At 41.4% G+C, this 16,392-nt stretch overlaps 1 protein-coding gene and 1 pseudogene across 16 annotated transcripts in view; one reads left to right on the top strand and one right to left on the bottom strand.

Annotated features, from left to right (window-relative positions):
- The window catches only part of BBX (BBX high mobility group box domain containing), a 215,088-nt gene that overhangs the window by 138,953 nt on the left and 59,743 nt on the right, over positions 1–16,392 (top strand). For all 16 annotated transcript variants that reach the window (XM_061628132.1, XM_061628125.1, XM_061628127.1 and 13 more), the window contains 2 exons: positions 3,449–3,691; positions 15,645–15,843. In XM_061628132.1, coding sequence (XP_061484116.1) covers positions 3,449–3,691; positions 15,645–15,843 — 442 coding nt within the window. The remainder of the gene's footprint in view (positions 1–3,448; positions 3,692–15,644; positions 15,844–16,392) is intronic.
- Positions 6,346–6,852, bottom strand: LOC133385740 (solute carrier family 22 member 4-like; annotated as a pseudogene).

Genomic DNA, 16,392 nt, shown 5'->3' with positions numbered 1-16,392 from the left:
TCATACTGAATCAGACCATTGATCCATCTAGCTCGGTATTGTCTACACTGACTGGCAGTGGCTCTTCAGGGTTTCAGACTGGGAGTCTCCCAACTCTAGCTGGAGATGCTGGAGACTTGCATGCAAGGCAGATGCTCTCCCATTGAACTATAGCCTCTTCTGCCATTCATACTGTATCGCATTCATAAATATAAAAGCCCTTCTGGATCATACCCCAGGTCCATATAGTACAGCATCCTGTTCCCAGTAGTGGCCAGCCAGATGCCCCCAAGATGTCTACAAGCATAGAATCATAAAATAGTAGAGTTGAAAGGGGCCTATATGGCTATTGAGTCCAACCCACTGCTTGATGCAGGAATCCAAATTAAAGCATACTTGACAGATGGCTGTCCAACTGCTTCTTGAATGCCTCCAGTGCTGAAAAGCCCACCACCTCACTAGGTAATTGATTTCACTGTCATATTGCTCTAACAATTAGGAAGTTTTTCCTGATGTTTATTTATTTATTTATGTATTATTTCATTTGTATCCTGCCCTTCCTCCCAGCAGGAGCCCAGGGCGGCAGACAAAGCGCTAAAATGTTCAGCTGAAATCTGGCTTCCTGTAACTTGAGCCCATTATTCTATGTCCTGCACTCTGGGATGATTAAGAAGGGATCCTGGCTCTGCTTTGTGTGACAACCTTTCAAGTACATGAATAGTGCTATCATATGTCCCCTCAGTCTTCTCTTCTCATGAGTAAACATGCCCAGTTCTTTCAGCCTCTCCTCATTGGGCTTTGTTTCCAGTCCCCTGATCATCCTCGTTGCCCTCCTCTGAACCCTTTCCAGTTTGTCTCCGTTATTCTTAAAGTGCAGTGACTAGAACTAGATGCAGTACTCAAAATGAGACGTAACTAGTGCCTAGTAGAAGGGAACTAGTACTTCACACAATCTGGAAGCTATACTTCTGTTAATGCAGCCTAACATAGCATATGCCTTTTTTGCAGCCACATCCCACTGTTGGTTTATATTCAGCTTGTGATCAATGACAATTCCAAGATCGTTCTCACATGTAGCATTGCTGAGCCAAGAATCCTCATCCTGTAACTGTACATTTAATTTCCTTTTCCTAGGTGTAGAACTTTACACTTGCAGAATTTCATTCTGTTGTTTTCAGCCCAATGCTTCAGCCTATCAGGGTCACTTTGAATTTTCTTTCTGTCTTCCAGGGTATTAACTATCCTTCCCAATTTTGTCTTACCTACAAAACTGATAAGCATTCCCTGCACCTCCTCATCCAAGTCATTATTTAAAAAAATGTTGAAGAGCACTGGGTCCAGGACCAAGCCCTGCGGTATCCCACTCATTAACTCCCCCGAGTTTGAGAAAGAATAATTGATAAGCATTCTTTGAGTATGATTCTGTAGCCAACTGTGGATCCACCTGATAGTTATTCCATCCAGCCCACATTTAGTTAGCTTGGTAATCAGAATGTCATGGGGCACTTTGTCAAAAGCTTTGCTGAAGTTGAGATATATTACATCCACACCATTCCCACAGTCTACCAGGGAGGTTACTCGATCAAAAAATGAGATAAGATTAGTCTGGCAGGATCTGTTCTTGACAAATCTTATGTTGGCTTCTAGTAATCGCTGCATTGTTGTCAAGGTGCTTACAGATTGACCACTTTATAATCTGCTCCAGAATTTTTCCAGGGATTGATGTCAGGCTGACTGGTCTATAGTTCCCAGGTTCCTCCCTTTTGCCCTTTTTGAAGATAGGGACAACATTTAGCCCTCCTTTAGTCATCCAGCGCTTCATTCATCCTCCATGATTTCACAATGATAATAAACAGTGGTTCCGAGAGTTCTTCTGCCAGTTCCTTCAATACTCTAGGATGCAGTTCATCAGCCCCTGCAGATTTAAACTCGTTCAAAGTGTTTAGGTATTCCTTGACCATTTCTTTGTCAATCTCTGCAATCCTTCCCCTTCAACTTGTACTTCACATTTGCCAGGAGGTTCATAGACCCTCTTTTAGGAGAAAACTGAAGCAAAGTAGGAAATGGGCGTTTCTGCCTTGTCTTTGTCATCTGTTATCATTTTGCCATCCTTATTGAGTAGCTGTACCACCATTTCTTTTCTTTGTCTTTTACAATGGATGTATCTGAAGAAACCTTTTTTGTTGCTTGCTCATGAAGGCAACAGCTGTGCCCCATATAGCCATCCATAAGCTGACATTCAGATACATAGGTCTTCTGAAAACAGAGGAATTCCAAAAGTTAATTATTTGTTGAGGAAATTAGCATAAAATATATTATTCTTTCTAATAATTCCTTCATTTACTTATTTTTAAAAATATTTTATCCTGCCCAAGGCAGCTAACAATAAGTTGAGGGAAAAGACCCAAAATAATTAAAAGCAGCAGAACGCAAAAGAAATGAGACTGTCATTAAAACCAAATGCTACAAAAATGTGAACCTCAAAAAGGAATTGGATGTAGAAGCAAAAAAGCAATGGGATAGACAAAAGGGATATTTATTATTACAGTATGTTTCAGAACCTGCTGGTCCTCTTCAGGGAAAGCTAATATCAATTTAAAAGAATATTTTTAATTACATAAATGAATAATATATTATATAAAACTCAATAAACAATGGGTATAAAAGTCATAATAGACTTTAAAAGGAGAGCAGTTAATACCCCACATTCAAAATGAGTTGCAGTAATAAATACTATTTTTACCCAGCCGTTAAAGCTAGTGGACTTGTTCCAGCAAAAAAAAAAAACTGTTTAGTGAAACAACTTAAAATATAAATCATTGCAGAACTTTAAAACCATTCATATCTCAAAAGCATTTTAAACAGGAAGAATTTCCCCATCCAGTTAGAACATCATAAATGAGAGGTCAAGACCAGTAGCAGCTGGTGAGGTGACATGGGCGGGCCTCTGATGCTCTTCTGGCTCCCAAACACTGCCACTGCTGAATTGCTGCCACTGACCAGATGTGGGAAGCTCAGTGTGGCATGTGATGGCAGAGCCAGTCATGCTTCTGCTGCCGCAGCGAGTTCTTTCTCTTTCTCTCTGTTAGTGGCAGCAATAGCAACCCACCATGTTTGGAAGCTGGGAGAACAAGGGAGCCCCACCCGCCGCACCTCACCAATCACTACTGGACAAGACGAACCTGCCTTGGGAGGGAGTTCCACAGTCTAGGCATGACCAGCTTCCAATTGAACCTCATTTCACTTTGAGTTGAACCCACCGTTTTATCCCACAAAGGGTTGTTCCAGAACTAATGAAATATTATTTCCTCTAAGTATTTCACTAAATTGACTGCTTCAATGCAGGGTGTTTGCAGTTTTTTATGTAGAATTTCAATTTAGACTTTGGAGTGAATGGCTAGTAGATGTGACAAGAAGTACTTGTCAGTGACATCCTTTACATGTGTAGTATTTTTTCTTTGTAAAATAGGTCCATCTTCTTAGTGCTGATGGTCTTGAGCACGATGCTGACGAAACAGAAGACGAGGAATCTTCAGAGCAACGAGCTCGCAGGCCAATGAATGCATTCCTTTTGTTCTGCAAACGTCACCGTTCTCTTGTGCGGCAAGAACACCCCCGTCTGGACAATCGTGGTGCTACCAAGATCTTGGCAGATTGGTGGTCTGTTCTAGACCCTAAAGAAAAGCAGAAATACACCGACATGGCCAAGGAGGTACCCAACAACATTATTAATACACTTTCAGTGATGTATTCTTCTTGATCATCCCACGTATTTAAAATACTATAATATCCCAGAAATGTATCACTTAGGAAATAGGAGGTTTGTTATATGTTTTCTATGGTGAATATTTTAAAAACAGCATTATGCTTAGTGTGTATTTTAAAAAAACCTCAACATTTCAGAAGTTACTGTGATTCCATGTTAGGAAGGAAACATGATTAAATTTAAGAGCTAATGTATCGGCCAAGAGACTGAACTGTTGTCATCTATCCCATGAATTATGTTTCTTTGCTGTGTCCTTTTTCATGTTATGTCAGTACTTCCTACTGTCTTTGAAAGCATGCAGTTTGTTTATGTTGTGTAGGAAATTATTTGGATCATTATTAGTATCATCTAACTCACTTAGTTATGGCTTTCCGTGCATTTCTAGGGATTCCCTCCATCTCCCAGGTCTGAAATAATCAGGTGGTTTGGGGTGGGGATAAAACAGGAGTTCAAGAAGGGAAGGAGCTTGGAGCTCAAGCTAAACTGTTAAATTTATAGATCTCATACATTGTTACGTTACTCTGACTTTTTTGAAAGAAAGGTGGAAAACTTGCTTTTGTAGCTTTAATAATACAGTAGGGCCTCGCTTTACAGCGCTTCGCTAATGCAGTGGTCTCAATTAGACGCAATTAGACTAAAGCCCCATTCATACGGCACTTGTTCTGCTTTTACAGTGGTTTTTGGGCGTTGCCATTCTATTCCATAAGTTCCGCTTTTCAGTGGGGGTCTGGAACATAACCCGCCATATGAGTGGGGCCTTACTGTAACATTGCAGCAGCATCCATTATATATTTTTATAATTGGTTCAGTTATTAATATTTGTAACATGTTTTCTTTATCAATTGTCAAGACCTGAACTAACTCATTCAAAAAAGCAGGAGTACTAATTTTTTTGTAAATGAATGTCAAATGGATACCCTCCCTTTACAGAGACTGCTACTCTTATTTGGAAATCCAAATGGTGTGCTACTAAATATGCTACATCTGATTTCTCAAAAGCATAAGTAGCTGTTTTACTTTCTAAGTTTTCCCTTTCAAACTAACTGTTACTGAAACAGACCCAAAGGATAGATTTGTTTTAATTAAGAGTTCTCTTGATGACTAGTTGTTTGCTGATAATATGCTCTGAATTCTAATCAGCTGTATTTTATATTTAAAAACCTTGCAAAAAATGGAGACTTTTTATTAACTGAAGGTGGTTTTAACTGTGTAATTGATCAGCGGCTTGATAATCTAGACCACCAAAAGATTTATCTAAAAATACAAAAACAGCCCTGCGGATCAGACTAAAGGCCTGTTTAGTCCAGCATCCTACTGGCCAACTGGATGCCTGTGGAAAGCCATAAGCAAGTCATGGGGATAATAGCCTTCCATCACTGTTGCTCACTAGCAACTGGTATTCAATACTGCAGGTAGTATACTCTATTAATTTGTCTAATTGCCTTTTAAAGCTGTCCAAGTTGGTGGCCATCACTACATCTTCTGATGGCAATTTCCTTAAAAATAAAGAAATTGTTTCAGCGTTTAACTTACATACTATGCAGTAGTGGCCAGTGTATTGGTGCAGAGTTGCCCTCCCAACACCACCATCACTACAGCTTACCTGGACAGCACTGGGGCACAGTGGCGGTGAGGTTGAGGCTGTGCAGATGCACCAGCAGGAAAACTGGATTGGATCTGCTAGTGCTCCCTCTCTGTTGGCCTGCTTCATCCCAGTGCAATCCAGGTAAAGACTTTTAAAAAATTGTTACTCTACCTCCACTGTTGAAGGCAGTATACGTCTGGAACACTAGCAGGAATTACAGGTCAGGAGGGTGCTGTTGCCCTCTGGTCCTGATTTTGGGCTTCCCATAGGTGTCTTCTTGCCCACTATGATAACTGGATGCTAAACTAGATGGGCCATTAGCCTGATCCAGCAGGCTTCTCTTATGTTCTTAATGTTTTTGTGATGTGCACCTCTAATTCTGCTCCTTTCTTCTTGCATTCCTTTTGTGAAAGTTTGTTTTTGTTTGAGCAAGAGTTCCATTTTCTGAAGGAAGCATTTTTTAATAACTTACTTGACTCTATTTGTTAATCATGCTGGCATCATCTTGGCCTTGGTGTGACATGCAGTATACAGTGTAGCTGAGCTATGATTATTGATTGATTGAGTTTATTTGTATGCCTCTTTCCAACAGCAAGCTGTGCCCAAAGCAGCTTACAACAAACATTCAAAATACAAAGGAAAACAAGAACAATACATTCAACTAGAACAAAGACTAACAATTTAACAAACAAAATAAGTTCAATATTACAAAAGAAATAATCTAAATTTAAATACATAAGTACAAATAAAAAGAAAAGAAAAGCTAACAGACAATAGAGCCCCAGGTGCTCATCTTGCTGTACTCCAAGGAGCCTTAGCAGTCTGATTTAAGTATAGTTCAGAGGAGAGAAGTCCTCTCACCAGGCTCCCTCTTCTCGCCCCAGAGGAGACTAACAGCAGCAAAAGGTAAATGATGGTGAGGTTAATGATGGTAAGTCCTCTTCCCCAATCTCCTGGAAGTTCAGCTCTTATTGCACTCCAAAGAACCTCAGCAGAATAGTTCAGAGAGGGTCACTCACCAGGCTGGATGGCTTACATCTGGCTCCCTCTTCTGTCTTCCTTCTCTCCTCCAGAGGAGACTAAGAACAGCAAAAGGGAAATGCTCACTGATGATGGTGGAGAGGTAGGGCTCTCAGCTGTACTCCCAGCTGTCCAGGCACTTCTCCTGCTCCACCTGCCCGAGGTTGACGTCGCGGCTGGGTTCCAGGTTCCTGGCGGAGAAGTTGGCCAGGACCTCCAGGCAGTAACAGCGGTAGCAGCTGGGCACCTGACGCCTGTCGTGCTCCTTCAGGGGGATGCTGTTGTTGAGCCATTTGCTGCTCAGGTTGGCGCTGGCAGGCACCCGGCACTGGTGCTCAGAGGTTGGCACTGGCAGGCCCCCGGCACCGGTGCCAGCCAGGAAGATGGCGGAGAGCCCGTTGAAGCCATTGGGAATGATGCTGGCACTGAGCAGGAAGAAGATGAGGCACTGGGAGGGGTCCCACTCACCCAGGAAGGTGGTGACCTGGTCGTAGTCATACATAGCGTGTGGGAGCACTGCAAGCAACCAATGGTTTGACTCAGTATAAGGAAGCTTTCTATGTTTCTGTCTGTCCCATCTAGCTCAGTATTGTTTACACTGACTGTCAGCAGCTTCCAGGGTTTGGGGTGGGAATTTCTACTAGCACCTGGAGATGCAGAGATTAAGTCTGGGACCGTCTGCCTACAAAGCAGATGCTCTACCATTGAGCTGTAGCCTTCCTCCTAATGCCTCACTGATTTCATTCTCTCTCTCTCAAGATCACTCTGGGCACTTTGGTCAGGGGGGTGACAATATCTCCACAGTACTAAATTACTTTTGAGTCCTATTATTGCCACCCACAGTGGTCTTGTACTCTGGCCCATTTGAGATTTTTTGTTTGTTTGCTCTGTGCCCTTTTTGACATACGGAATGACACTACTCCAAATACATCCTTCCCTATCCTTCCTTAGAGTCTGTATCCAAAGATAACTGTGGCAGAGTGATTTTCTCCTTCCCACAAGGATGCCACTATGTTATGCCACTATGTGTATGTTCCCCTTTAAAACCAAGCACTCCAGTACCCCCATTTTGGTGCAGGTGTCTGTCTAAGAAAGACAGAGGGAGTGCAACCCTGTTGATTCTCCTTGATCTCTCAGCGGCTTTTGATACCATCGACCATGGCATCCTTCTGGGGAGGCTTGCGGATTTGGGAGTTGGAGGTACTGCTTGGCAGTGGTTCCGCTCCTATCTGACAGGTCGTCTCCAGAAAGTAGTGCTTGGGGAGCACTACTCGATGCCCTGGGCACTCCAATATGGAGTTCCGCAGGGATCAGTCTTGTCCCCAATGCTCTTTAACATCTATACGAAGCCGCTGGGTGCCATCATCAGGAGTTTTGGAGTGCATTCTCATCAGTACGCTGATGATACGCAGCTCTACTTCTCCTTTTCATCTTCTTCAGGTGAGGCCGTCAAGGTGCTAAACCGATGCTTGGCCGCGATAATGGACTGGATGAGAGTGAACAAATTGAAGCTCAATCCAGACAAGACTGAGATGCTGTTAGTGAATGGATCCCCTGACCAGACAATGGATGTTAGACCTGTTCTGGATGAGGTTACACTCCCCCTGAAGGAGCAGGTGCGCAGCTTGGGAGTCCTTTTGGACCCATCCTTGTCACTTGAGGCGCAGGTGGCCTCAGTGGCACAGAGTGCTTTTTACCAACTCAGATTGGTGGCCCAGCTACGCCCATATCTGGACAGGGAACATTTTGCTTCAGTTGTTCATGCTCTGGTAACCTCAAAATTGGACTACTGCAATGCACTATATGTGGGGCTGCCCTTGAAGACGGCTCGGAAATTGCAGCTCGTGCAGAATGCAGCGGCCAGATTAATAACTGGGACCAAGAGGTCAGAACATATAACACCGATCCTGGCCCGCTTGCACTGGCTGCCTATATGTTTCCGGGCCCGACTCAAGGTGCTGGTTTTAACCTATAAAGCCTTACACGGCACGGGCCCGCAATACCTGATGAAACGTCTCTCCCGATACGAACCTACCTGTACACTGCGCTCAACATCGAAGGCCCTCCTCCAGGTGCCTACTCAGAGAGACGCCCGGAAGGCGACTACAAGAAAGAGGGCCTTCTCGGTGGTGGCCCCCGAATTATGGAACACCCTTCCTGATGAGGTTCGCCTGGCGCCTACATTACTATCCTTTCGGCGCCAGGTGAAAACGTTCCTCTTTGTCCAGGCATTTTAATATTTTTAATATTATAATATTTAATATTTTTATATCTGTTAATAGTTTGTATTTGTATCTAATGTTTTAACAGACAGTCATACGACACACCTTTTATAATTGGATGATTAGTTGGTTTTTTAGCTGCTTTTAAATTGTTTGTAAGTGTTTTATTTTTATGTACACCGCCCAGAGAGCTTGCTATGGGCGGTATAAAAGTTCAATCAAGTAAATAAATAAAATAAAATAAACATGAGCATATAAATGCCTAGAAATGTTGTCCTTCACCATGTGTATCTGGAATCTGAATTCCCTCATATGGTTCTTTGGTCTCTGACTAGCATTCAAGTCCCACTGCACTTTCATTTCCTAGTTCTACCCCATCCCCCTTTAGACAGTCAGAAACATTTTTATCCTCTTCTCCTAGATGTGAGTCATCCCTAAGTAGATGTTCCCTTTGCTCCTGTCAGCTTTCCCACATGGATCAGTTTAACCAAATCAGAAGCATCCTTCGGTAAGCTAATTAACACTATAGTCTTGTAGATGCAAGTCACCAAAAACCTAGCCAAGAATCAAATGAGAAATATATTTCAGTAAGCTTTTTAGACGCTGCAGTACATAGGCAATAACACCCACAAGGGGAAAAAATCCTTCCCTCCCCTCTCCTCAACCCCAACTTTGTGGTTCATAGAGCTCTTTCTCATACAGAGATTATTTCAGCCTCGTCTGCCTTTGCAGACAAAATCCAACATTCTGAGATAGGTATACTCGGGTAACTCGGTATCTGGCTCTGTAGTTCCTCAGGAATCAAATGGTAAATTTAATTGAAGATTCTTATTGCAGTAATTGCAGATGAGCTTAGCTTTCAAACTGTTTTTTTAAATATCAGCTCAATTGTATGCATGTCTACTCAGTAGTAAGTCCCATTGAGTTCACTGAGCACACCCAGGTAAGTGGGTATAGGATTATAGCCTTAATAATACCTGTGGTATTCCCTTAGGGACAGTATGAGATACATCATATGTGATGTTAGTGACAAATGACATCTTACTATATGAAATGGAAGATGGTATTAAATGCTAGTCCTATTCAGAGTGGACCCAGTGAAGTTAATAGACATGACTGACTTAGGTTCATTAATTTCAGTGGGTCTGCTCTGAGTAGTACTTAGTTACATACATCCCAAACAGAGAAAGATAAGGAATTACAACCAAGATAAAAAGTAGGTCTTTAGCAAAATAGTAGCAAAAAATCTTACAGGTTCTGCACAAATTTGAGTCACTAGAAATAGCTAAAATTTAGAAAACTTCAAACTGAAAAAAGAAGGTAGAGCCAATAGGCTTTCAGCCAGGAGATTCTTGAAAGATTAAAGTGGAATAATTCCACTAATTAGGTATTTAAATAATACTTCCCAAAAATTAGCTTCTAAATTAATGGATCCAATCAAGGCCAATGCATACTGCCAAACTCTGACCTATGCATCAACCTTCATTGGATTCATAACCCTAGTTCTATTTGCTCAGCAGCAACGTGGTTGAAGAGAGAGGAAAACATTATTGCTAAAAACCACAAACTCCAGATCATAACTGAAACAAATACACGGTTTATTGTTGTACAAACTTGATGGTGTTATAGCACTAATAGAAAATAAAACACAGATAATATCTGAAACTACAGCAACTTAAAATAATGTAGAAAATATCTTAAAGTGATGTGATATATATAATTGCATAAGCTGATTAATTAAAACAATAAAATATGAATTATTGGAATAATATATTTGTCTCCTAATTCCCTGCAGCCCACTGCTTGTGTATTTTTACTCTTAAATTTCCTAGAATATTAGATTAAAGAAATAGTTACCTATGAGTGGGTAGGCCTAAAGCCTTCAGCTTGGCAAAGCGTGCAAGAGCAGAGCAGAGCAGATAAAAGCAAGAAAAGAAGAAAATGTAATCCAAAAGCAATTCCGCATCCCTGCCCGCAGAAGAACAGCTAACCCACCAACATTTGAACACATCTTTAATACGGACCAGCAAAACCAGATCAGGGGGGTGGAATTATCCAATAATAGTGCCTTGTTTGCCGCCCTGGGCTCCTGGGAAGAAGGGCGGGATACAAATTAAATAAATAATAATAATAATAACAATATTAGTATTAATCCAATAATATAACATTGGAGGCATTCAAGAGGCAGCTGGACAGCCATCTGTCGGGAATGCTTTGATTTGGATTCCTGCATTGAACAGGGGGTTGGACTTGATGGCCTTATAGGCCCCTTCCAGCTCTATTATTCTGACATTAATTTTAATAACAGGGTAGACCCTCAAAATATGCAGACCATGTATTACTATAATCTGTCTGGGAGGGAGATAAAAGGCGTACCCAAGACCGTTGCATCAGTGGTTTTCCTCTAGCGCCTTTGACACATTTGTATTATTTGCATTACATTTGTATTATTCTTTCACTTTGCCATTATTTTGGCTATCTGACATCTCTGTACCAACTTCTTATCAGAAGCTGTTCTCTGGTTGCAGAAAGTGCAGTGTTCACAGAACTACAAGTAGCCTTCAACCAGAAATGACACATACAGCACAAAATTGTCATCCATCTTACTCTGGCTGCTCTATTCTGTGCATCCACTTCTAACCTGACTGTCATGTGTAAATGTATAGCATCCAGCAATGACCAGATTAACACTTCTCTGATAAAATCTATAGAAATAGCTCATGCTTTTGCCAATGTTATTATGCTAAGCTATGGCTCAGCCAAGTAACTAGCTGCTGTAGATGTAATTTTGCATACCAATTTGTCCAAAGGCCTCTTAGATCATGCCACCTTTCATGAACAGGAAATTACAGCTCAATAAAAATAAATAATAATAATTTCTTATGTCATTCTTCTACTACAAGTACCCAGAGAAGCATAAGCATCAAAATAGATAATATCAATACTGATTATTTTAAAACACTTAAACTCCTATAGGAAATTAATTCCCTGCTGAGGTTATAAAAAAGAAAAACGGCAACATTGATTAGCTTAGCCGTTGTTGTTGTTGTTGTTGTTGTTACGACTTATGGCAACCCTATGACTCAGTGACCTCCAAGAGCATCTGCCATTAACCACCCTGTTCAGATCTTGTAAGTTCAGGTCTGTGGCTTCCTTTATGGAATCAATCCATCTCTTCTTTGGCCTTCCTCTTTTTCTACTCCCTTCTGTTTTTCCCAGCATTATTGTCTTTAGCAGATCTTTTTAATAATGTTCTGCTGAAAGGAAGCTCTCCAAAATCAATCAGTATTAAAGTACCAGATAAGACTTATGCTACAGTACCTAAAATGCCTGGATGAATAGAAAGGTTTTAATATCATATCTGAAAGATAGTAATGTTGGTTCCAGGTGAACCTCCCAGGGGAGAACGTTCAATTACTGGGGCAACACAACCAAAAAAAGCCTTCCTTAAATTTGTTCCAAATCAGCACATAGTGGATATCATCTTTAGATGTCTTTCATTATTGATTCAGAATAATCAAAATAATTTTGTTTTGATTCTTGCAGTGATGAAATTAGGGGCTATTATTTATGTTCCTTTGGGAGTTTTAACTTCCCCTTGAACCTTTGTTCAGGGAGAAGAAAAACAACAACTGCATAACACTCCTGTGAAAAGTGACAATTAGAAATTGCTACCAATAGTGTGTTGAGAACTACTATGCCTACAGTTATATGATTCCCCCCTACTCCCGCTTCTGAAAGCAAGTCTCACATTCTCTATTGAAAAGAAACAATATAGCCAAGTGTGTTCAGCTCGGTAACATTTATTCCAAGAATGTGTATGAGACATGCAATTAAGCATATAATTTTTAGTCTTTCTGTAGTTTAGCAGTGCAATAGCAGTAATTAGGAACAAAATCTTGCCACTGGGTCCTTTTTCTTGGTGAAAGTGTTGATGAAAATACATATAGGAAAGAGAGCATTTTCTTTTTGGTGGCAGTTTTTTCAATTGTAGTGTTATGAACACATGGTGCATAGCTTGGAGCAGTGGCTGTACAATGTGACCCACGAGTTACCCTTAAGTTCAACATGGCTATGAACAAAGAAATCTTTGAGCAAGCCCAACCTTTGCAAGCCTAGTCCACTACCAGTTCTATTTATACTGCAGTCACAATTTTTACAGTAATACCTCAGTTAAAGAACCCTCCAGGAAGGAATTTCCTTTTAAGGAAGGCTGTTTTTGAGGTGAAACAGACCAGCTTTGCTTTTCTATAGATAAACTTTCAGGCCTGTGCCTTTGCTTTAAGGTGAAACTAAACAGTCTGTGTCTTTGTTTTGCAATTAATAACCTGATAAACCTGTGCCTTTGCTTTGCATTACAGAGATCTCTTGCTTTCTCCCAGGCCAGTACAATTCAAAGGAGGGGAAGGGGTGGGTGCCAAGTGAGATGCCCTTTAAAGCCCCTGTTGAAGCTGCCTCCACCGTCTATGAGCAGGTGTAGGAACCTATTCCTATTCTTTCCATGTTATTCCTACCTTTGGTACCAAAGTTTCTGTTAAAGAAGTGGTGTCCAGTAACATCTACTTTGTTAACCAAGGTACAGTAGGGGCCCGCTTCTCGGCGTTCCACTAATACGGTGCCAGCGGGGTGATCAGCTAGCGTGGGGGCTGGAGCTCCCCATGTTCCAGCTGATCTCACCAGAGGAGGGGAAGATCGATCTTCTCTTCCGGCATGATCAGACTCCCGCACTCCAGCTGATTTCGCCAGAGGAGGGGAAGATCAGCTGTGCACACTACAGCTGATCTTCTCCTCTTCCTGCGCGATCAGACCCTCGTGCTCCAGCTGATCCCACCAGAGGAGGGAAGATCAGCTGTAGCGTGCCACAGCTGATCTTCTCCTCCGGGATGATCAGACCCCTGCGCTACAGCTGATTCTGCCAGAGGAGAAGATCTACAGCTGATCTTCTCCGGCGTGATCAGGTTAGGTTCCAGATTCCCGTGCTACAGTTGATCCATTTTTTGGCGGCTTTTGCTTTTCGGCGGGGGTCTGGAACCTAACCTGCCGTATGAGTGGGGCCCTACTGTATTACAGATGAAATCATTCAGAGATTATAAATATTTGTAACCTTTAAGTATCATTAGGGAATCCTGATCATTTCAACGTTATTAGCCGACTGCTAGGTTGAAACATAAAAGGGTACAAAGACTAAGTTGTACTTCTCCCCAAAATACATTTGACAGGGCTTCATTGCTTCTACTTCCAATTAGACATATGACAAATTCAAGAGGCTATCTTTGTGACCACCTAGCACAACGTTGTTGTTGTTAGGCTTAACATAGAGGGAAATCAAGAACATAAGAGCCTCCTGGATCAGGCCAATGGCTCATCTAGTCCAACATCTAGTTTTCATGGTGGCCAACCAGAAGCAGGACCTGAGCACAAGAGCACTGTCCCCTCCTGCGGTTTCCAGCAAGTGGTATTTGGAAGCATACTGCCTCCCCCTATAAAGGCCATGCATAGTCATCATGGCTAGTCATCATAGCCAGTGACAGCCTTTTCCTCCATGAATTTGTCTAATCCTCTTTTAAATCCATCCAAGTTGTTCACCATCACTGCCTCTTTTGGGAATGAATTTCATAATTTAACTATGTGTTGTGTGAAGAAACCTTTCTTTTGTCTGACCTGAATCTTCCAACATTCAGCTTCATTGGATGTCCACAGCTTCTAGTGTTATGAGAGAGGGAGAAAAGCTTTTCTGTATCCACTTTCTACATGCCATGGAAAATTTTACACACTTCTGTCATGTCACCTCTGACTCACCTTCTGACTCACCTTTTCTCTAAACTAAAAAGCCCCAAATAATGCAACCTTTCCTCATAGAGGAGTTGCTCCATCCTCTTGATCATTTTGGTTGCCCTTTTCTGAACCTTGGCTAACTTTACAATATCCTTTGTTGAGGTGAGGCAACCAGAACTGTACACAGTATTCCAAATGCAGCCACATCATAGATTTATATAACGGCATTATGATATCGGCAGTTTTATTTTCAATGCCTTTCCTAATGATCCCTAGAATAAAATTCGTCTCTCACAGCTACTGCACATTGGGTTAACATATTCACTGAGCTATCCACTGCAACCCCATGGTCTCATTCCTAGTCAGTCACTGCCAGCTCAGACCCCATGAACGTATATGTGAAATTAAGATTTTCTGCCCCAATATGCATCACTGTACACTTGCATACATTAAATTACATTTGCCATTCTACTCTCCATTCACTCAGTTTGGAGAGGTCATTTTGGAGCTCTTCACAATCTTTTTGTTTTAACAACCCTGAACAATTTAGTATCAGCAAACTTGGCCATCTCACTGCTCACCCCTAACTCTGGATGATTTATGCACAAATTAAAAAGCACAGGTCTCAATACCAATTATTGGGGGAATCCATTTTCTGTATCCCTCCATTGGGAGAACTGTCCATTTATTCCTAGTCTCTGCTTCCTGTTACTTTAGCAATTCCTGATCCACAAGACGATTTATTCTCTTATTCCATGACCGCTAAGCTTACTCAGGAGTCTTTGATAAGGTACCCTGTCAAAACCTTTTTGACCACATTTCACTTATTTATTATGACATTAACATTCACTTTTACCTGTTGATATGTAGTACAGGAGGTTAAGAGGGAAAGGTTGAGCTGCTGATGCTTGGGAAAATGTTTTTATGGAGTATCTCAACCATCTCAGGTAGTCCTTAAACCCATATTTTAGAATACAAGTTTTATAGCTTTTCTTATGACGAACATAAGCAATGTGGAAAGGGCTTCTCCTTACCATATTTATTTAATGTATAGTGCCTTGCAAAAGTAATCAGATCCCTGGGCAGTACTCTCATATTACTGAATTATAAATGGTACATTGTAATTTCGTTCTATATGATATTTTATTTTGAAACATTGAAACTCAAGTTTATTGAAGATGGTGGGCTTTAGTAAAGAGACAACACTCATTTTAACATCCTTGAAGAGAACCGTTTCCTTGGTTTCATACAAAACAGTATGCCATCCCTTAATGCAAATTACCTTTCCTCTCTGTAGTACAAGGAGGCATTTATGAAAGCAAATCCTGGCTACAAGTGGTGCCCACCTACAAACAAACCTGTGAAAAACCAGTCATCCACTGTTACTAACCGGAAAAAGCTGTGGGCTTTCCCATCAGAACCTACAAAAGATTTGCCAAGTCCCAAAAAGTTAGTGAAGACAGAAGAAATGCCTCAACTGAACTTTGCAATGGCAGGTGAGTTCTTGATCTGCAGTAAGTGTCTGAATCAGGCCCGGAAATTGGAGCTTTTTTTAGATTGGCAAGGTTACACAGTATTTCATTGGAATAAATGGGAAAACACACTGATTTTATAATGCCTATATATTAGAAAATGGATTGATTCCCAGAATCATTTTGTAATTGGGTGCTGCAGGGTTATGGGAATCCTGAAGCTAATTGGCTTGCTATGTTACCATTTTGTAACATTCGTCTTTCATGGCTGGTAGTCAACTACTTTTTTGCACTACAGCTAGTTAGCACTAGTGCCGTGGGTTTCCCCCCTCTCTTCCCCTGCCCCGCATGTCTTTCACCATCCCCAAATCAGCTCTGGAAATGCAGAAAAGATTTATGAGGGGAGGAGAGGGGGAGATCATTCCATCATGTAAGGACCCTTGGCCTCTCAATTGTGGTGTGCCACAGGGCTCTATCCTCTCTCCCATGCTATTTAATATCTATATGAAGCTGCTGGGGACAATCATCAGGAGATTTGGGCTGCAGTGTCACCAATATGCGGATGACACTCAG

Source organism: Rhineura floridana, chromosome 5 (genome assembly GCF_030035675.1).
Source record: "Rhineura floridana isolate rRhiFlo1 chromosome 5, rRhiFlo1.hap2, whole genome shotgun sequence".
NCBI classification, from domain to species: Eukaryota; Metazoa; Chordata; class Lepidosauria; order Squamata; family Rhineuridae; genus Rhineura; species Rhineura floridana.
Note: the sequence above shows the minus strand (reverse complement) of the source record. Positions and strands in the feature narration are given on the sequence as shown.